General features: G+C 39.8%; 1 protein-coding gene across 4 annotated transcripts in view; it reads right to left on the bottom strand.

Moving 5' to 3' along the window:
* The window catches only part of PHF21B (PHD finger protein 21B), a gene marked incomplete at its 3' end in the record, with an annotated part of 163,991 nt that overhangs the window by 28,764 nt on the left and 111,467 nt on the right, over positions 1-23,760 (bottom strand). For all 4 annotated transcript variants that reach the window (XM_080363723.1, XM_080363725.1, XM_080363724.1 and 1 more), the window contains one exon: positions 11,512-11,604. In XM_080363723.1, coding sequence (XP_080219849.1) covers positions 11,512-11,604 — 93 coding nt within the window. The remainder of the gene's footprint in view (positions 1-11,511; positions 11,605-23,760) is intronic.

Genomic DNA, 23,760 nt, shown 5'->3' with positions numbered 1-23,760 from the left:
GCAGGCACGAATCCAAACCAAAAAGTCAAGCACCAGAGCCCCTTGCACTCTAACACCTATGAACTTTCCACCCTTGAATATAAACACTAAGCGTAAGCACTCAATAAACAGCTAAGTGAAAGGCCTTTAGCAGAGTTTCACATTAAAAACCAAAGTGCTACAGTAATCTGTGGAATAAACAGTGACAGCTGGGAGGAAAAAAGTGAAGGAAAGAGCTAGTGTAAGTTCCTTTTCCTCACGGCAACACTGTAGCTTGAATTTGGGAGATGAAAGGAGGACAGTGGCACCAGCAGAAGTTTGGAAGTCGACAGGCACTGAAGAAGAACTGGAGAAAAACTAGGGCAGGGCAGGAACTGCAATTCACATGCAAGATATCAAAAAGACGTTTTCTACAGAAAGTAGCACAGGTTGGATGGCACCGGTCCCCATTACAAGAGCCACAGAAATAAAAGGCACAAAAGTTTAGCAAAGGAGAAGAAAGAATAACAGACAGCATTTATGTTACCAAGCGAAAGCTGCAACTGTTGGCGAGCGCTGTAAATAAAAATCCTCCTGTAGCTCAACCCTCCTCTCCCCAAATATCTTTCATTTAACTTCTGACAGCTGTCAAAACAGAATGTGATACTACCAGGGCTCTAAATGCAGGAGGAGAGCTTCTTCTTGAATATAATGATTTCACCAACCTGTGTTGTTCTTGAGTTTCCTCAATACCCACAATAACAGAAACATCTGATTTTAGGTGGCAATATTCAGACAAACCTGATACTTCTTAAATAGCCTGTAGGTGAGCACACTGTTCAAGAAGATATCCCCAGACCTGAGAATTCACTAGGTGGAGGCTGTCTGCTTTTCAGACAGAGAAATAACAGGGAGCCTGATCCTGTGAGACATGTAGAGTGCTCTTTTGTTCAGCAGCCTCTAATTTCACATATTTTAAAAGAGTTTCAGATCAAGAGGGAATCAGCTCCTGAGACTAATGACTTCTTGTGTATCCCATATCATTAAACTCCATCCAGATGCCCCCACAGGAAGCCCAAAGGCTTCCAATACACCAAAACATCATTCCAGCTCTCAAGAGCACAGATTGTTGAATATTGCAGAGGTGAACAAACTGCTGTGGCAGAGGTGGGAGAGCCTGATGCGTGTCACCATTAACAAAGGCAACAGTGATCATGGGCAATCTGTCACCTGAGCTACAGCCCATCAGGTGAGCCACTCCCATGCTGTGGTAAAGAAAAAGAACGTAATAAAGAAAAACTCTTACAAAACAAGCCCTCAAGATCCAGCTCAAACAAGTATGGGGGGAAAGAAGGAGAAGGGAAGGAAAGGACATGACATGACTCCTCCCATCTCTGTGGGCAATCCTATGTAGTCCTAAAGGACAGGATTTAATTAGAACAGTTATCTCTGTGCAGATCTGCAGGTGCTATGAGAATTGTTAAGGGCAATTCTGGTAAATGTGTTCTCCTTACAGCCTAGCGAAGAAAGGAAGTTAAGTGCACTTCAATTACAAAACCAAAAGGGATCATCATGATCCTCCAGCTCACAGACTGGCCATATAATTTCTCCCAGAAACTGAAGACTGATTTAAAAAGAAAATACTAAAGACTCCTTAACGATGAATTCATCACAAGCCCAAATAAACTGTTAAAATATTTTATTATGCTCATGACTGGTGTTTTATTGCAAGGCTGAATTTGCCAAACTTCAGCTTCCAGTCTCTGGAACTTGTTATAGCTTTGTCAGCAATTCGGAAGAGCCCTCCCCAATATCAGATATCAGCTGGATCATGCTCAGCATCAATCAGCCCTTCATACTGGCAGGGCCGATCTGCATAAGAGTAAATTTTTCAGTTCAACGAAATACCACATTGCCTTTGAGAGAAAGACCATTATTCACACTTTATTTTCACTTCACCCTTGTACTCTGAGCTTAAAAACAAAATCTCAGAATGGATTTGGCACAATTCATATGTCACAGAGGCAAAGTGCTGGGAGCAGCAGACAGAGCTTTCATTCTTGAAAAGCTTTAGAGGATCACACAGAAAACATTAGCAATGGCTGATAAAATGAGTGCAATATGGGGTAATTATATCCTTCACCAGAATGAACAGATGCACACTGACTGCAGTAAAGCTGTGTCTATTTATGCCAGCTGAGGATCGACTCTCTCTCTCTTCTTTTTTTCATCAATAAAAATTACGCAAAGGAAAAGGTTCTGTGTAACTTTACAGCAACACCACACTCTAAAACCCAGGCTCCCCAACTGACCTGAATACAAGTGTTTCCAGCTTACTTGATGTTTGGCTCCTCTCCTGATAAGCTCCTACAGTCTTCAGCTTGGTCTGAGACCACAGTCAAAACAAATAGTTTATTTTCTTGCCACACAGGGAAGATTTAGAAACTCATGTGACTATGGATCCACATACACTTTTCTTCCTTCCCTTTGATGGGGTCACACGAACAGGAAGTTACTCTTCAGTTGGTATCATGAGGAAACCGCAGGCAAGATGACCCAGTTCAGTGAATCCTATATCCACATAGAACGTAAGTCTCCCTTTAGCATCTGCCTGGAATATTAGCCTGGGGAACCACAGAAGAGTGATATGAAATGCAGGGCAAAAACCCAAACAAGTTCTCCAGCCCACATCTCCAGTACCTGCTGCTCTGGATAGTGAGGACCAAAGAAGAAATCTTAACCTGTCTGAAACCAACAGCAAATTTGATTAGATTCAGCAAGGCCAGAACTGCACCGAGCACCTGGAAACAAACCCTAGTCTCTCATTTTACATGCCATGCCACCCAAGAATCACTCTGTGCTATTTTCACACTTATGCAAATTACATGCACTTTATCAGACATTTTCGACGGGACTGTGTACTTACTGTGCCTTGGTATTTCAATTTGTTAGACTTGGATAGCCAACTTTAGCACAAAGGTGACACACAGATAGTATAATCCCTGTGCATTTTTTTTTAAGACAAAACTATTTAATTTAGTTTTTCTTCTCCTTCAGCTTTGCTTGATACTACAGAAATGGAAGTTTTGCTGAGAGGGATGTTTTTGTGGCAATCCAGCAGCTCTGCTTTTTGTGGACGTTGGCATAAGACAGTCAGGTGGGAGTTCTTTATTAAAAACGTTAACAGTGTTTTGAACACAAAACTGTATTTTCTCAGAACTTGACTGACTTTTGCTCATGAAATGTACATTTTCTCCTCAGCTATGCTGTCTGTATTTTCTGGTTTGGCATTGCTGCTATTGAATTGATGATTCATTAAGTTGCCCTTTTCCATTTGCAAAGGGGAAAACTACCATTAAACCAGCAAATTAAAATCAATATTATTCCAAAAAATAGCAGGTAGGGGTTGAAGTTGACAAGGATTTCTGAGGTTTTTTTTTCCTTCTGCACAATGATTCTGTCCTTGAATATGTAGTTATCTATGTGCCTCTGAGGAAAGAATTTAATCCTTATTGTTTAGGATTTCAATGGAAATATAAAAGCTAGACTGTGATTATACACACCAGTCAATAACTTACTTCCATTTCTACTCTTTTCAGCATTACAAGTCAGCTTGCTTCTCTCACAGATACTCATCTATGATTAACTTATTTCAATATAAAGCATCCACAAAGCCTTTAAGCACAAACAAGCGAACATCTGTCTGCTTTCCTCCTGTCCGCATACTTTCATAGGCAAGTTCTGGACTACACCATGCAGCTGGGCATTCACTGGACTCAACGTCTGACGTCACTTTAAAGACGATGGATGTCACTGCTTTGTACTATCCATCACTTCAAGAGTTTTTCCTGCTTCTAGACAACAATAAAGGTACATTATAATGATTTGAGTGGCCTTATTTGCTAGCCATAATCAAAAAACTTGAGAGACAAAATAATAATAACAGTAATGATAAAAATCATTCCCATTTGCTGACAGATTGAGCAAGATGGAAACACACAAAAAGCTCAGACAATCAGATGAGAATGAAGGTTTTAGGGACAGGAAACAGTGCAGAGAATTCCTCCAAACTTCTGTTGAGGTACCGCAGAGAAAACCTTTTTATTTGCCTGTTTGAGCCAGAGGTCTACAGCAAGCTTGTACAACTGGCATGGATACTCAGAGACACAACAGAGTCCAGACACAAGCCAGACATGAATCTGAAGCATAGCTGTAAATGGCATCAGTGGACAGGGGGGACATTTCTTCTCATCTTCCTGATGATGCATTCAACATGGAGAAACACAAGAGTTTTCACCTGGGGAAAAGGTACCATGTCAGCTGTTAAAATGGCTTGAATCTTTCCTGGAGGTTGTATGGATACCTTAGGCTCTTACTTGCAGACTATCATGGAAATCAGTCTTTCCAGGTCCTTTTCAAAATGTTCAAGACACTGATCAGATCTGAAAGACCTGAGCATCAGTAACAGCCAGTTCTGCTTCTCCTTCCGCACCAGTCTGGATCAGTTCTCTCATTAAGGACAACTGACTCTGAAACTCAGAAAGGCAGAGGTAACAGCAGAAGGTACTATGGAAAATTTGCACCTGGGTATAGTCCCCCTTGAAACACCACATGCATTCATCTTTGCCCATACTGTAGAGGACTGGATTTCTCATCAGTGCCCATCTCTGTCACACCACCATCCGCAAAGAACAGTTCTTATTGCACCACCTTAGTCATACCTTCATCTGTCTTGGCTACACTACAGCAGTGTAAAATACCTACCATGGAGGACTCCACAGGCCCCAACAAACTCATGCCCCTCTCAGCAACACAGGCTACCTCTCAAACCTACCCACCAGTGCATAACTGAGATTCCGACAGACTTTTCAATAAAGTCTGTGTTTTCATCCCAATTTTTAAAGCTCTCTCTTTGAAGATTCACTATGAAACGCCAAGGTGGCCATGTGTCTCTGGTGCAGCAAGTGTCTACAGCAAGGCTGATGCTCATATATACAGGCATCTCAACCTTCTTCTCTACAAATTAAGGGCACAAACCTAATCACTTTCTACAATAAACATTTTCTATGTTATGCTCCTCTGACAGAAATATACAGTGGCATACAATTAACAGTAACACGCCTATTAAAAATAAGCAAACTGATAAAAAGGATCCCTAACCAGAACTCTCAGCTGCACATGTTGCTTCCCAAAGGGAAGGATGAGAGAAGAAATAGCTTACAACAGATGTTAATCTTTGTGCTTAACACATTACTGGAAGGTGCTCCAAATACAGTGACAAGCACAGTAGAAAAGCTTATGTAGAATAAAACAGATTAACAACTGTATTTGTTAAGGACTACATTTTCAGCCAGGCCTCTGCAAGGCTTTCTTTGAAAAAGCAATTTTGTTCCTTATATTTGCATGCATACAGTCAATGAATTTTAAATACTGTTGCAAAACCCTTAGCTTGGTCATATACCACGCTGATTAAGTTACCTTGAATTAGATTACCTCTCTTCTCTTCCACTAGCATTCCAACATATCCCCCTGGAAGTGCTGAGGGTTATATACCAGAAAGGTACGTGACATCCCTTAGGGGATTAGAGTCCTTTTCTCTCCTGATATTGTAATAACAACTTTACCCAATTCAATTATTCCATATTTAAACAATGAAGGGCTCTTGTCTGTCCACTGCACAATTCCGTATAACTTTTTATACAAACATGCTTACCTACTAGCTGCATTTCCAGTTTCTCAAAAGGCTGACTTGCATTTAGTAATATTCTTTCATTTTGTAATGGCTATGCACAGTCTTAACACCTTACACACGGGTTTTTTTGTTAGACTTCCAAGATGCAAACAGAGAGGAGCGTTGCCACAGACCAATCTGTTAACACATTTCTTCTACAGTACACAGTGGCATCACACAGCTTGGGTTCTGTCTATAGGAGTCATTGTCTTTTCAAGAAATCTTCCTGAAGCCCTGTCACCAGGGGAAGCCAGGAGTAGTGGTTGGTTTTGGTACACACACAAAGAGAAGCAGCAGCTATCAGTGGAAATGTGCTTGTGAGAACTATGACAAGAAATTTTTGAAATGAGAACGTTCAGTTAAGTTTTGGGAACATCTCAAGACCGCAGTCTCTAGCTGGGCTCACAAGGTATCCAGTGATGAACAAACACACAGTAACAAAACAGTCTCTATCCCAAAGCAGCCCAGTTACCAAATTCAGACCTTACTGAATTACAAATATTAAAATCACTCCAAAAGATAAAAAATAAGCAGCACTTGACAGCAGAACTGCTAGAGTCAACTGAAAAACATACACATTTTATCTAAAGTGGTTATGTGTACCTGTTTTTTCTCTCAGCTAACCTGGGTGATAGTTCTACCACAGGTGTCTGCTACACAACTCTTTTCTCTAATCAGGAGTGTGATGAGCAAAGCCATCTTAAGCCCTCCCTTCAACTAGGACTGGAAAAATAGGTCAGGGAAACAGCATTACAATCTGATTTAACCGCTATTCAAATCATCACAGTCTCTCCATTAATTTGAACAAGAATTGGATTGGGCCCAAATTACTGAGAAAAAAAATCAGAGGTTTATTTTAATATCTTAATTTCATTTAAAATCTTCCATTCGAAGAACAGAAAGTAAGATTTCCCATATGCCTTTGGGTGCCTACAGTGAGACTTAAATTTTACTGTAAACCAGTTAAAAATAGACAATCTGCAGCTGGAAACTGGAGCCCCAATCTGACATAAGGCCACCCCTTCCTTACATTTGATGGGTCACATAAAGCAGAGGAACAGCTCAAGAATGTTTGAGTAGAGGACCTCCAGGATTTGCTTCTCAGAGTGCAGAGGACAGTCTGAAGTTTCAAAACATCTCACCCAGCTGGAAACCTCAAAGGCCAAAATAAGAACATAAAGCCTACTTGGAATTAACTTCCTACACATCACAGCTCATTGCAGAAATTTTATTTATTTGATGAAAGCAAAAATAACTTCATATTCTGTAAAAAGAAAAAAAAAAAAGAAAAAAAAAAGAAAAATAGATATTAAAAAAAAAAATCTGCCAAAGAGGCTTGTTTTGGCAAATAATGAATGCCTAAAGAAATATTGTTTGTCTTGTGCAATGAACTTGTAATTAATGTTTGTTTGCTCACCATTTAATAGCAGTTCTGCAATAAGTGATGGAATTTTGCTGCCGTTTGTGAATGCGCAGATTTTGAAGCTTCATTCCCCATATGGAAGAGCTCCCAGGGGGTCATATCATAAACCCATTCAAATGAACAAAACAAATGACAAGTATCTGTAGAAATGTGGAAAATGAGAACGCTGTATGTATTATTTTACATAAGTATCGTTAAGTGCCTCAGTTTACTTGTATGGTGTTTTCCTGCCTGACTGCATAGAGCTAAATCAAAACAGCCAGTCCAGATAACGATTAATTAAAGCAGCAAAAATATAAAACTCCTTTGGAGGTAATGTGGAGCCCTTAAATGGAGGAGTCCTCAGTTTCTTTCCAGCAGTCTGGCAATATTTATTCTTCTCATGCCTGTATCTAAATCTAAAGAGAGTCTGAAGTCCCAAAGAGATGACAAGACCGGCCAAAAGAGGACGTCAGGCAGCAATCATGCTGTCAAGAATGCAGATGCTCAGCTGGATTAATCACACTCCTCTACATGCAACTGGAGCAGCAGTGCCATCTGCCTGGCTAAGAGTGAAGCCACTTCCAGAGGGCAGCTCAAGGCAAGTAGGCTCCTAACATGGCAGGGATCCCAAAAGAGATTCGTCCAGGCCTTCCACCCCTCCATAGACAAGAAGAGAGGCAGCAGCACATATGGACATGATTAAGCCGCCTTAGGTGATTGCCACTGTGCCTGCCACTGTACTGGCACAACCTCGAGTGCCAATACAGGCTAGGGGGACGAAGGGATGGGGAGCAGCCTTGTGGAGAAGGACGTGGGGTACTAGTGGATGAAAGATTGGACATGAGCCAGCAATGTGCATTTGCAGCCCAGAAGGTCAATTGTATCTTGGGCTGCACCAAAAGGAGCGAGGAAGGTGATTCTGCCCCTCTGCTCTGCTCTGGTGAGACCCACCTGGAGTCCTGTGTCCAGCTCTGGAGCCCTCAGTACAGGAAAGACATGGACCTGTTGGAGAGGGGCCAGAGGAGGCCACCAAGATGATCAGAGTGCTGGAACAGCTCTGCTGTGAGGACAGGCTGGGAGAGCTGGGGTTGTTCAGCCTGGAGAAGAGAAGGCTCCAGGGAGATCTTATTGTGGCCTTTCAGTACTTAAAAGGGGCCTATAAGACAGACAGGGACAGACTCTTTAGAAGGGCATGTTACGACAGGATAAGGGGTAATGGTTTTAAACTTGAAGAGGGGAGATTCAAGTTAGACACGAGAAAGAAATTTTTTACAATGAGGTTAGTGAAACACTGGCACAGGTTGCCCAGAGAGGTGATAGGTGCCCCATTCCCAGAGACATCCAAGGCCAGGCTGGATGGCGCTCTGAGCAAGCTGATCTAGTTGAAGATGTCCCTGCTCATTGTAGGGGGTTGGACCTAGATGTCCTTTGAAGGTCCCTTCCAACTCAAACTATTCAATGACTCTATGAAACTACATCTCAACTCAGCTGCTTGAGTAAGTAGCCAGGCATGCAGGTGGGCTCATTGAAGCCTTTGCTGCTATGGTTTCATCGCTACTAGCACTCTACACAATTCACTGTTAAAGCTGGACTTCACATAAAAGGAGGTTGGGGAAGGTGCAATATCTTACAGAACAAGATTCAACTACAGCTAATATGCATGAGTATGGACACTGTACTGCTCTAATTATTTGTGCAAAATACTATCAACTTCCTAGTAGAGGAGTGATGAATGTTATTTTGTTTTGAAAAAGCTGTCCCTTTCATTTGCTGCTATGTGGGCACCCAGAGTAAAGGTTTTAGCAGATGCCAAACTCAGTGGGACCCTGCTTGTTAGTGTGCTTGTGAGACAGCAGTAAGGCTGCCTCTTAGAAAGTGAGTCCTACAACCGTAGGATTGTGCCACTAGTTCAGAGCAAGGTACAGGAGCCATGCATGTCAGCCAGGGGGGACAAAAGGAGGATAGTAGCCCATATGCTCTGTAACCAAGTCTGATAAATAATAGCTGAGAGGACATGCACTGTGATAGGATTTAATTTTGCACATTTTCCAGCCCCTCCTGGAAGATACTATATATCCCTTAATTTCAAAAATAATGTCTGATTTGGCACTTGTTTTCTCAAAGCTATGAGGGAGAAGAGGGAAGAGATGTTCTTTAGCATAATAACTTCATAGTATTACATGGCCTTGCTTCCTGGCATTTTTATATTTCCTTAATGAATTTTCCAGTTCTCCTGGACCATAGATTCCTATCAACCCTATTTGCCAGAGATGACTATGCACTCACCTACAGTTACGACAAGAGAGAGCTTTCACAGTGACATGGTGCTGCAGCTCACTTACAGATCACCTGTATCTAGCCATAGCTGGGGAATCACTGCTTTACATCACTCTGATTTATGGCTATATTAAATGTATTTTGAAGGCATTTGACTATTTAGTTGGAAGCCAAAGTTTGCACTTGTAGATGAAAACCTGACCTCTCTTAAGACATCAAGCAGAAAGATTTGATGGGTGGGGGACGTTCCTCACTATGAAACAAGATGGAAATTTTAGAGTTCTCCATAAGCTTTGAGTGGCAGAGGAATATATAGACCATGATGAACTGCAAAAGAAGACACAGCCTGTAAAAGGGGCAGGCTGTTGCTGAAGGAGAATGTATTGGCCTCTGAAAAGTCAGAAAAACCTCAGAACATAAGATGTACTTCTGATAATGTGGTCCTATATATTACTGCTTACCTCATTTTTAGTTTTGACAGAAATGAGATTGCTATGTAGTTACTTCTCATGCTATCTACATGAAATAGAAAATTTAGTGAACTATGGCTCAGGGCTGCTGAGGAAGGGTTGGTGTTTCATTAGTATTAAGTACAATTGCAAAAACAGGTCTGAAATTGAAGGCTGTGCTAGGAAAGGAGTGAAACAAAGTGAAATACAAACAAAAATACTAGAATCATACAACAGCTTGGGTTGGAAGGGACCTTTAAAGCTCATCTAGTCCACCCCCGCTGCAACGAGCAGGGACATCTTCAACTAGATCAGGTTGCTCAGAGCCCCGTCCAGCCTGGCCTGGAATGTCTCCAGGGATGGGGCATCTACCACCTCTCTGGGCAATCTGGGCCAGTATTTTATTAATGCCACCCTCATTGTAAAAAATTTCTTTCTCATGTCTAACCTGAACCTCATTTTGCCATAAGCTAAACAGCAAGACAGAAACGACATGTGTTATTTTCAAAGAGTTGAGGAAATCAGACTCCTCCACTTTTTCCAATTCTTCAAAATTGAATCTAACAGTGAACAAGAATTTTTCGACTTAGCAAAAGTACAGAACATTGTTCCTTCTCTAAATGGAGCATTTGCAATGCCATCATCATTGCTGAAACATAACCTTAATGATAATTTAAGCCCCTGTTACAGGTCTTTCAGCTGCTCTTGAACCTCATCTATTTTCAGGAGCAATCTGCTCATCTTTGACGCCCCAAAATGGCAGAAATCAATGTGTTATTATGCTGTACGAACAAATGAAAAGGAAAGTCTTGAACTTGATAAGAAAACTGTAACCTTCCTTTATATTCACAACTTTGCCTTCCACAAAATGTAATTTAAAGAGGGAATTTAAGAACTCTATCTTGGAAATATTCCCTCCTCCAGGCAGATGTAGCTCACAGATCTTCTACTAGATTCTGCCACTAAGAAAATATTAGGAAAAAAATAAAGGAACAATAGGAATGCCCAGCATTGACTTCAATACCACACATGGAGAAATATATTTATACTTAATGATAATGAGTGTGAAAAGCAAACCACAGAACTGCAGCAAAACACTTGTTGAAAACTACATCCAAAATTTTGAGAAAGCCGGTTGAAACTGGGAATAAAGTGTGGTTAGGGAAACAGTAATGGATATTCAGAAAAGAAAACACATTTTGACAGAATTTTAAAAATCTGTGAGTGTAACTCTCCTTTCACTCCTACCCAGCCAATCCTGTTTCAGTCTGGCACCTGGGTTAGTCGGGCAAAAACTTTATAGTGGGGTAGACAGGGATACGGCAAGTAAGTTAGTAAAAGAATGTGTGAAGCTAAATCTTTATCAGAAAAGTTGACACTTGTACACTTTTTAAAATTAAATAATTGCAGATTTTCACTTCTGTGACTTGTGATTCATCTTACAAAACATAAATTTACAGTGTGCCATATGTGCTTTGTTCTTCCACAATGAATCTACAAGATTTTTTATGGCTTTCCATTGTACTAACAGTATGCTCCCGGAAGAAAATTGATTTATCTCATTTTCACGAACTGGAGAAAACCACAACTCTGCTCTTCAACCCACTAAAGGTGAGTCTTCATTCAGCAAAATGAATTCAGCAAACCACCCCCCCCACCACCACCACCACCTTTGGAACCGCGTTTTGTACCTGAGGTAGCACTGCTGGTCCTTGTCCTGCCAACCTCTGCAAGGAGCTGACCTGAGGAACCTTAATGGGCACTGCAGTGATCGTTCCCAAAGTCTGTTGGAAGAAAAACAGTTGAACACAGCTTAAAACACTTGCACAGCTTCCCCAGATAGAGTCTGCCTGACCCAGTGGTTCCCTTCCAGCTCTTTGCTTGTCTCTTCCCAACTCATAATGGAAGGGCTTAATACACCAGTCCACTGAAGCTCTCCTGCTAAAGAGACAGAGACCCTTCCTTCTCTCTAACCTTCTGTACAAAGCACTGCTAACTAAAGCCTACTGTCTCCTTAATGCATTTGGTAATTCTGAATGCAAAGGATACATCTAATTGTTGTGAAGATTTTTTGGTACACAAAGGAAATACAAGTGTGCTGCCATGGCTTGAAGGCTCTCTAGGCACCAGCTTGTTTTCAAAAAACAGAAAGGTGAAACGTACCACAGTGAAACTTCAACATGTGCATTGGTAAGATGATGCATTTCATGGTAGCCAGGATCACAAGAGAAGTCCACTGTGTCTTAGTAAATAGTAAATAATGAATTATTAAAACCGAAAGCTACCTATACATCTACTATAGCACACTGTAACCTAACATTCAGCTGAAACAACATCCATGTGGGTCAATGCAGCACCTATTACTACCAATGTTTATTTTGCCTCCTCATCCTTCTCTTAGTTGTACAACAAATTTATTCAAAGCTTATTTAAAATATTTGAGGTAGCTCTTTCTATGAGCAAATATATTGCTGTATTCTACATAAATTTTACTTCACAGATGGAGGAATCAGTATTACCTTCAACCATTATGAATACAGTTGGATACCAAGAGTAAGCTACATTTGTTTTTTGTAATACAGAGTCAAGTACAGACAAGTTTCCCCACCAAAAAAAAAACAACCAAACAACAAAATGCGTCTGTTTAGACCCAATCCTCTGCTGACTTTTCATCTATCTGTAGTGATACAGTTATCTATAGATGTACATTTATGAATTCTGTTATAGATGGTCTAAACAGCACCCCTTTTTCAAGCCTCACCCACACAGGCTCCTAAAATCCTGGATCTGAGATGTTGCAAATAATTTGAACTTTATTTTCTCCATTAAAAAGGACAGGTAGCTTGTAAATTTAAGATTGGGCCATAGGTCTAAAGAACATATTGCCAACTTTTTGCCTTCAACCTCTTTCATTTCTTCACCCCTGATCACAGTTCATATTTTGGTTAACTGGCCCATATTCTCAGGGTAATGTTTTATAATTTCTATCTAACATTTCTTAATCGCTGCTGGGATGACATGGCAATCTAAGCAAGCAGATGACTCTCATTGTAACAGCAAGAGACACTTAGTCACTGATCACAAAAACTTATCGGGCTGCTAGAAATGGCTAAGGAAAGAAAAACAGACTGAATTTCTCTAAATTTAACTCTCCTTGAAACAAAAGTGACAGATCACAGCCAGTAGGATAAAATATGCTAATATTACACCAGTCTGGTAATGAAATTCATCAATAGAAAGGAAACTATAAGGTAATCAGCTCAAGGAAAGCAAAACTGTGTCAGGCCCATGCCCATGCATTCTGCTCAAACCTCAACAACAGAGTGGTAAAACAATCTATTTCATTCTAACGACAGTGTTTGATAAGAATACCATGCATTATCATGCAGAATATTTTTAATTAACTTCTCCTACAGAGTTTATATTTTTAACTCTGCTGCTCCTCTTGGAGACATTTGGGGGTATGATGTTATATATTCAGCAAAGATTCAAATTTGCATAAGATTTGCCTGAGTTAAACAACAAAGAGGGCTGGCACACTTATAAACACGCAAGACATTTTTTCCTGAGTGCTCATGAACTATCAGTACCCTGGATTATCCATGGAAAAACATACTCCACTAAAATAGTGGAGCCATGAGTGGAAATGAAGGGGTAGGGCTGAGAAAGCAGCATTTCTACCTAGGGATTCCAGAACAAGTTACACTTTCTTGCAGAAGTGAAGGTATTGGCAGCAGAGTGAGGAAGAGAAGCCGGTTTTTCCACTGCAGTTATCCCTGTAGGGTGACACATAGAATAAAACCAACTGGAAGGATACTATATCTGAACGAATGACTTATTTGCCCCTTCCACCATATCACAGCCTCACCCACTGGGAAGGACAATGTGATGAATTCCTGCAGTCTGGAGGGAAGGAGAACTTGAGCTGCCACCTTCTGCTATTGCCACTTGACACATCACAACTTCCCGCTTTATATTAGCAAGAACTAAAATTAAGTCAGGCCAGTTATTTTGCTTTTTAAGGCAAATACCAAAATTAACTTTCCAACTCACACTAGAGGAACTGAAAGTTGATCACAAATATAATATATATTTTCCCTCCATCCCAACACTGTTTATAAATAGAATGAGATTTCTTTCACAATGCAGTGACGTCTGAGTTTTCCCTGGAAACACGAAGAGCACTACAACTTCTCCTGGGCTGTACATATACCCTCCATAAAAAGTTTAAACATGGAGTTTTTCCTTCTAGAAGGTCATGCTTAAAGTATGGCTGCACCTCTCATAATTTTATATTAGCTACCTCTGACCTTGAAAATATACATTCTGATATTCCTATTCCTACAGATGCAAGTGGATTTGTAAGGATTTTCAAAGTGGCCAACAGAACATGACATATTAAAATCTGAAGTGCCGACAACGAGTGAAAGTGAGAATTGACTATAAAGATAAGAATCAACTTCCTCAGAAGATGAGATACAGTTATCAATTGGTAGGATGCACAAAAACTCCTTGTCTGAATAACAAAGCTCTTGTACTAGTTCAAATATCAATCGCAAGGAAAATTAACTAACTAACTAACTAACTAACCCTTTCTGGAACAGAATGCCTCTGTCCTGTGAAGAAAGAGCTCACTTCAGCCTCTGGCTACATTGTTGGGCCAACTGCCTTTTATGTTTCAGAACACTGAGCCATGGGTCCAAATGGATGGGAACAACAGAAGCAACAAGAAACCCCCAGAAACTACTCTGCACTGTTCTCTTAGCTCCAGTTGAAGACAAAGCCAGGATGTATTGTCTGTGGGCATCAGAGAAATGAACTATCTGTCACCTGCTCTCTCAAAAAATTATTCAGATTTATTTTCCTGAAGTTGGAGTTCTGCAGCAATCCCGAGAGAACAAAAACGCATTATGGCATTCTCAGGTTATGAAATTTTTAGTGACAAAGATGCAGCCTCCTGTTTACAAATATTTTTATAGTAAGGATCTGTTATTTAATATTCAAGGAAACAATCTCAGTATAAAAATCATATGGCCAAAGGAAAATTCTAAACTTTAATCTCACATTAATAATAGCACTATAGTATCTTCAGACAGAGAGATATGCAGGAATCTATTTCACTTTTCACAATTTACATTGTTTTGTTATTGTTTCCCAGCTTGAGCAATAAATAGTTCAAGCTGTTGTATCAGCAGAATTCAATGACAAAAACCTCTATACTTTTCGTGTAACACATTTCATCTGTTATCTTAGAGTATTTCACCTAGGTCAGTATTATTGTCTCTGTTTTAGTGATGAAAAAATCAAGATTTAGGGGTAAAACAATATTGCCAGGGCTAGACTGTTGTGCAGGTGGAAATGTAAGCCAGGCTTCTTATTTCCAGTGTCTAATCCATGTGATCGATTAACCTCATATCATCTGTTGATGTAGAGTCCCATCCGAGTCATCTAATTTTTAGGTCAAATTTTAATGATCAGACCAGGGTGTGTCCATGATGATGGGTGGAACAGGTGAAGTATAAAACAGGGGGAAGCGCAGTTGTGGTCTGTGCAATGAAGGAGGTGCAGGTGCTAGAATGGATGGTTGGGTACATTTTTCAGTGCATTTCAGAGCACAGCTTTGTTCCAGTTTAAGTGGTAAATAACCAAGCAGATAAAACCACTTGCCTGGCAAACAAAAAGTAAACGTCCTTATCTGATGTTCTTGGCCAGGCAACGAGAACTGGACAAACACCCCATGGCTCAAGCTATAACAGGACAAATACTGCCCACACTCACCTTAAGACTTGAGTTCTAGCTGTGCCCTCAGCTCATGCCCACGGGCTGTGAGAGGCAAATTATCAAAATACCTCCCTTCTAAAAAGGGAAATAAACTTTTTCTCCTCCTGTTAGTAGCGTCACCTGTTTTCGCACACAAACTGTCCAGGCTTGCCACGGTAAGCCTGGGGGATCAAAGACTCGTCACTCACTAATTCCACACTATGATTTTTATCCATGTGGGGCTTTTTTTCAGTCCTTCCTTTTTTCCAGTTTGCCCAAAGAGCAAGCTGGTGCACATTTTTATAAACCTTTAATTAACAAGCTGAAAAGACATTTTTCTGGCAATGCCTGACCTTTAAGCACTTTGTATGAATTTATCGATACCAGCAGAAACAATAATTTAAAAGGTTATTTTATGGGTGCTGAATAGTTTATGGCAGCACTTTTGTCAAGATAAATGAGTTTCTTATTACTACATTTACAGCTCTAAGCATTTTAATAAAAAAGGTCCATAAAAGTCAAAGATAACTCCAAATCTCTCCTCTATCTAAGTCTATTTGGGCTTTCCTGGTGACCCCTTGAAACACCTGCAATGTGGTGAGAGCACTGAAATGTGCAGTGAGTGGGGAAAGTGAAGAGCAAAATTTCAGTTTGCCTCAGAACTGTTTTGATTTGATTGGATGCATTTGAGCCAGATTTACTGTCTTTACACTGAGAACTTTATTCAAATATAAACAAATTTGCAAGCTCCTGCTGTCTAATTCAACGAACTTTACATCCAGCAGCACTTATTATCCCAGTCCAGCATCTGGGAGCCCATGACCACTTGTTAACTCCTGCCTCAAGCATCAGCCCCAGTCCTGGACTGGAACAGGAACCTCAGCCACTGCAGCACCCATTGTAGGAGTTAATGGCTAATGAACACATATGGCTGCAACACAAACCCCTTCCAAAGCCCTGTCTTCAGTGACCTATACAGAGCAGACAGGTATCTGGCATGTCAGGGCCACCTTTTTTTGCTTGAGCAATCCACAGATGCCCTCAGATAGGAACCACAGCAGGCCCACTGTGTAGGTGACCCGCAATCTCAGCTCTTGGATAAATGTCATCCAGTAGCGTGCTCCGAAGGGTCACATTTCGAATCACAAAAACAGGAAGAGAAGCAAATTAAATCGTCTTTTCAGCGGTCAATTTACTCACTAAGAAAATCACAACTATGAGAATTTAAAAACAGAAAACCAACCCAAAAGCCCCAAAACAGGAGGACACTGTTGCATTAAAAGACAACAAAAGAAGTTCCTCCCATGCAACCAAAAGAAAATAAAAAACTTGGGAGATATTGCCAAGAGCAATTAAAAAAGAAAATCACTTCTCACCTTCAGTTCTTCTATTAATATCCAACAGCATTGCAACTATTGGCTATATTTTCTCCTCTGCTGCTTCTGGTGGATCAACACCATCACTGGATGAAGGCTCTCAAAGAGCACTAAGGGATAAAAGTATGGGGACAGCAGCAAGTAGAAGACATAAAAAGTGAAAGAAAGAAGTACGGTATGGACAGAGAATAAGAATTCAAAAGATGAAGGCTAGCGATGGTTAAGGACAAAAGGATGCTGAGGTAAAAACAAGGATGAGATTTACATTGTCGATGATCAGACTAAGGGCCATGCATTCTGTTTTCTACTGTCCATTATCTTACAGCTTCTTCAGTCAATGCCTGAGTTTTTAAATCCATGATTTACACACATTTATGATTTCAGTAAACTTCTGCATTTCAGCCCTGAATTAATACTCACACATCTATATATATCTACAGATATGTATCTCTGCTTTATTGGAAGGTATTTACATTTTACTCTGTTTGGGTAAATACATTTGTCAGACCACTGCTATGTTTGCTTTGAATTACAAATTACTTTGCTCCCTCTTCGTCCCCCTCGTCCCTGCATTGGGATGTATTCAAAAAAGCTTAAAGACCTGTTACAATTCACTATCGGTACAAACTCATTGTTGAGCTTGGGTACACAAGCAATTCAGGGTTAGATCACAAACATAAAACTGTTCGGGGACACAACTCTCCTCCCACTGCAGAATTACACCAGTACAGACAAAATCACTGAAGTCAGTGAGTAGGAGAAGGTTAAACAACCACATAGTTTCAAAAGCCTTTCACTACAGCATGCTACCAAAATAAATATTTAACTCAGGAACATATGGGTTTGTTATATCTTAGCAGAACAGTTCAATTATTTGAGTTCAACTGACACTGCATTGCTGTATTATTTGCAAACTATTTTATACTGACATCAATACTGCAGCACAAATATTGTGTTCCTACAATGCATTATAGAAATACTAATCTTTTTCTTTTTAAAGTACATATGCATCTCTCCGAGATCTAGGTCTTCGTGCTGCAAATAAGACACCTAAGCTATTACAAAAATGTTTTTGTCTGTTATGTGTTCAATATTGGCAACAACAGTTTTACAGAATGGATTTTTAATGTGGTAGTGACAGGGGAACAGATTGCTATGGCAACAGCAAAGATGAAAATTCTTAACCTGAATGGATCGTCACTGAAGTAATTGCAGGTTTTTTTACCCATTCTACATCCATTTTACAACTTGAATGCTGCATTCAACCTTGAGCTTGCTTTATATAAATGCCAAGCACTATATGCAACCTTCAAGTTCATTTGACTTAAAACTCGCTGCACCTTACCTCAATAATCCAGGATAGTTGCTGTCCTCTAGCTAACCTAAACATCCGAATGCTATTATTTTTTCCATACAGTCCACCAGTAAAAGCACTGTGCACTCAAATATAACTTGGAGGCTCCTGCATGATATGTTTGCATACATATTTTTTCTCTCCTTCTAGACTTTAACTTCAACCAAAATCTGTGGAAATCATTCTTCATTTTCAAAATATGGTGAAATCACTATGCATTGTATTTCTAATAATCTGGTGAAATTATGGCATGTTTCAGTTTCACACTCAGGTTGCGTCCCAAATAGACTGCGCTTCAGACACATATTTTGTGTAAACTAATTTAATTAGTATTTCATGGAAATGTAAAGATTTCTCTTCCAGCTTTTAAAAGCATTTGTTTTACCTAGTTCCTGTCTCTCTACTCAGAATTCATTGATCACACTCTCGTATGCACATTTATTATTGTTATAAAGTAGACAATCAGAAACACAAGCCCCGTTGATTTTTTAAAATACCAGTGTTTTTGAAACCATCCCTTCTTTGGGCACTAGAAATACCATTAAAACCCAGCGCCATCATAGCCAATTAACAACAACTGAAACCACGCCAGATGCTTTTGCATTGAAACAGCCAACAACTGCTTACCCTGCCCCTCACAAGGCCCAGTACCGGGGCAGCAACAAGGAGCAGGAGACAAGGTACCACCTTAAATTCCAAACCTGCTCTGAAAACCATGATGTGACCAAACTCCTAATTGCTTCTGAGGTATTTATACTCATCCCTTTCACCACCGCTCATTTGCAAGGAAACCCACAGAGTTATCAAAGCTCACCAGGGTATCAGAGGAGTATATGCAGAGATAAGGCAAACAATTTTCTGCTTTCACTATGGCTCTTCGGTTTTTCAGAGCACCACCTAATTTATCTCTGCTTTTACCATGGCTCTCAGATTTTTCAGACCGCTATCTCTACTTCTTGCCACTTGCACATTCCCATCAGGATAAACTCAAAAATACAAACTCAGTTTGAACACATTGTGGGCATATATTCTGGCAAAGGAAATTATGATGAATAAAGTTCATGACTTTCCCTGGTTCAGAAATCCCACTGGTTACTTACACAAAAGGATGGATAGCTGTGCCAAATACCTGTTCTTAAACACAGCTTCCATCAATTACTGGTTATCAGTTTTTTAAGGTACTGTTATTTTTATCCAGGGAAACAGTCTGGATTTTCCCTCAGTCATTAGATCACACTATACATTTCTGGAGGAGGGAAAAAAAGAAGAAGAAGAAGGAACTTTGGCTCTGTGAACTAAATTAGCATGCGCATACCTGTTCAGTGATTTGAAGATTTATTCAGAAATCGTATCCAATTAATTAAATCTCCACCTCTTGCACAAATGAGTATAGTCTCACTGAGTTGCAACAACAACACTCGGTAGCTGTGATCACACCTATAGTCTCTTGCTCAGCTGATTCATAAAAGATTTTCTGTTGAACTACTAAACTGTTCCAGGTTGATCCTGTTTTTAATGACTAATGTCTTCAAATTACTTATTCCCCGTTCACAGGCTGCAGAAATATTTCTGAGTAAAGAGGGAAAATGTGTGCACAGCATGACGCAGAAAGCAGATCCTAGCTATCTCAAGCGAGTTCAAGCATGAGTAAAAAATCTTCAACAGAGCCCCATCAGCTGCTAAAGTACTACTGCTTTACCCCAGTTGCAGGACGTGGGGATTAGGGTATGCAAAGAGATGGTGGGTGAAGGAAAAACAAAGGAGGAGAAGATCATCATTCCTTAATGATTTAGGAATCCTCACATATCAGAACGGCTCATGCAGCCTAATAGGAGCTACTGAAAAATTAAGATCATTCCATTTTAGTACCCATAGGGCTCAGAGCTGCTTTTGCAGTTCTTGCTGTGAGTTTTTATCATGCATTCATCAGCCACTCTGAATAACTGGAAAACATGAGGGGAGTGACAGCCTGAGACGATCTAATTGCTCTCTGCCACACAGTCCCTTTTGTCAGGCCCTGAGCTGAGCTAATTCAGCTTGCAAACCAAGATAAAGAAAGTTTTCTGCTAGTTAAGTTAGCTTAGGAAAGTATCCAACAAGCAACAGAACAAAGGCCAGGGAAAAAGCAACATTTCTTGTGGGAGGGAGGGAAAGACAAAAAACACAAAGGCAGGGGAACAGAAAAATTGAATGATGGTTCCAACTTTTTTTGAGACCGGAAGCTATTAAATCAGCTCAGCCATAATAACTGAATGCTGTTACCCAAAGCAACTTCTCTGAATATAGAACTTGGGAAAGGAACATAAAGACTTCATCTGAATTCCATACAAAATGTGTATAAATATGACCAATTTTAAATTCTGCCATTAATATAAGCAGTTAGCAAGTAGGAAGCAATAACTTTCCCAAGAACATCCCATAAGCTTGCTTTATTTATTTTTAGGCAGACTACTCAGCAATATTGAGCTACTTGCCCATCAACCAAATCCAGTGGGAAATACTGCTTTAATACAGCATGGCTCTTGAATTCTTAACTTTGGTATTCCACAGTTCTAGGACTGCAAATGTGAAAAATCGTTGTAGATATTGCTACATGGTGCCGCCTTCTAATTAGAAGAAAACAGTGAAATACAGCAGCACCTTAATTCGTTTTGGAGGGTGATAAACTCAACATTATTCACTTACAAATGTAATTGATTTTTTGATGATCCAAATAAAAAGGCTGATCTTTTATGTTGATTTGTTCAGACAGTAACAGGATTTGGCAAATTTATTATTATATAAATAAATTCATAAATATACACGTAAGATACATATATATACACCGTATGTATGTGAATACACAAACACACACTTCAGAACACATAATAATACATTACACATACTATTTTTCCTTAGTTGTAAGCATACTAAAGTGAACACCAGTGTTTCCTTACCATGACAAGGCCAGGAAATCTTAGAGATCAGAGTAGAATATCTCTTCTTCTTGAGATGCTGCATTAACATTAGTGCTAGTAAAATGAGCCTTATAAACACTAAAGTCAGCAAAGGTTCCTCTCTTGCTGATAAACCTGGATGCTGGGACATCTTCCAAGGTTCTAGCAGGCTGAGTTTCAGAAAAAGTGCAATGTGCCTGTCCAACCTAGCTAGTCCAACCTAGATGAGTTCAAAATCACCTCCTCATCTGGATAGCCCCTGCCCTGCCTCCTTTAGCTGCTGTCAAACACTAAAGACAGTCAAATCCTCATGTGCTTCAGTCTTAACCATTAATATGCTCTGAACACCTAAAGGTTTGCTTCTCAGCAAGCCTGTCAACATCACCAATGAGGTGTCCACAACCCAGTACCTAGAATTGAATCCACGTGAAGGTATTGCACAGTACAATGCCCAGCTCTTAGGCGCTTTACTGCAGATCTCAATTAGGCATCCAGGTTTCCATATGCAGGGTATCCAAAGAGTAGGATGGGGCACCTTGGGAAGAAATTTGCAAACCAGCACCCTAGGGCAGAAGATAGATGTCTTGATAACTATCTAGACAGATGTGTTCAATAGGAGTGTTATGTTGTGTTACTGACTCCAGGCCTTGGTACTTTGCTTTGAAAGAGGAGACCTGCTTCATGCTCATCGGGGTTCACCTCCCTGAGCCCCTTCCTGGAGACTGCTCTGTGTTCAACCACTTTCATTCAAAACACACTCCAAGAAATCTGTCCTTTCATTTCTTCCTCCTTCCCATCTTTCCCTTCCACTGATTTCTCAGGAGTTCAATCACCTATTCCAGACAAGGAAGATTTCAGTTCCTACACTCACACATGGTTCTGTAAGCCATTTATCAGAGCATACTTCATAGAAAGATTCTTCTTTAAAGTTCTCCTAAATCCATCAGTGAGAGAAGAAAGAACGTGGTCTCATGACCCAGTGGTTAGAGAATGCTTGGAAGAAAAGACAACTGACAATTCCAATCAATACTTTGGCCACCTTGTTCAATCCTGTTAATACAATAGCAGTTCTTACAGCGCCCCAGCGCAAACATTTTGGGACACAGGTAATATGACCAGTAGAAACAGAGGCATTTATGGATTTCACCTGGTTCCAGCCTTGGTAGCTACCCAGCAGAATTTGATGATCAAAGTTCTGAACGCTGGACAGCTAGGTGCACTTCAACACTAAAATACTTCCAAAGATCTAGTCTGAATCTCTTTTGCAATAAATAAAAGGCACAGTGAGAAAATAAATCCTATGTTTTCAGTTTGCAACTTTGCAAATTAGACAGTACAACAATAATGTCTTCATAAAGGCAGAACCATGAACTTTTATGAGTCTTAGTTCAGTGAAGGTCTGCGCAGGTTATCTGTCAGGAGATCATTGCAGAGATGAGGACTTCAACCCAGTCATGCCCAAAGCTAAAAGGGGAAAAACTGTGTTCTGCTTTGGTTTGGTTTTAATTGGACAATGGTATCTTAAATCCAAAATAATTGCCAAGATAATGCAAAGAGAACTTTACTACTTGAATTTTCTATTGATTTTTAAAGAAAACTGTTGGTAAGGGGTGCTCCTCATGTCTTCAGTTATGTTTTACCTGCACACGTGAAAGTTCTGTAGAGTCTCTCCCCTGACACTGTAAATTGAAAATCAAGAAAATTGGGATGAACCGATCACAAAGATCTTTGTTTGTTTTTGTTTGTTTGTTTTAAATGAAAGGTTCCCTTTCAAAGAAAATATATTAATAATTAATGACATACTAAGCCTATTGTATTGTTAGGAAAATGGTTAGAGACATGCTAGGGATGTAAACTTGTACAGTAACTGCTGGTAAGAGTCTAGCATCGCTATATTTGACTTCAGTGGTGATACTCCAAATATACGTATTTGAAAATGGTCATATAATTTGTTGAGTAAATACTTTGCTATTAAGAAGAGTTATAAACTTAAATTTACTAAAGGACATCATGCATATCAAGACATAGGTCGATTCTGGTTCTATGAATAAAATTAATAATAAATTAAATAAATTTAGAATTTACTTCTAAATTTAGAAACAATTTCTGGACCCATGCTAGAGGAACCAGAGTTTGATCTCATATTCCTCAAGACTTGAAAACAAAGTGTAAACACTTTGAGCCATCACAGTGGTGGTTCAGAGCCACCTACTCGGGCTTTAAAACTCACATTAAGAACGCAAATACAGAAGAAACTTGAGCTTTTTATCTTCTCATATTTATTAGGGAGGCTGAGCTTTTCTTTTCCAGCAATACTAACAAATGCAGTGTCTAATTTCCTGTATAACAAGAAACACTAAAAAGCTATACAAGTCAACAGAATATAGATTATTTGCTTATATTTTGAAATGACAAGTGCAAGGGAAATGAATATAGTAATGTTTCGCTTTGAAGAAAACATGTCAAGTCAGCAACTAAGGTGGTGGGATTTTATTAGAGAAAATGTTAATCAAT

The sequence above is a fragment of the Nesoenas mayeri genome (genome assembly GCF_963082525.1).
Source record: "Nesoenas mayeri genome assembly, chromosome: 1".
In the NCBI taxonomy this organism is placed as follows: domain Eukaryota; kingdom Metazoa; phylum Chordata; class Aves; order Columbiformes; family Columbidae; genus Nesoenas; species Nesoenas mayeri.
Note: the sequence above shows the minus strand (reverse complement) of the source record. Positions and strands in the feature narration are given on the sequence as shown.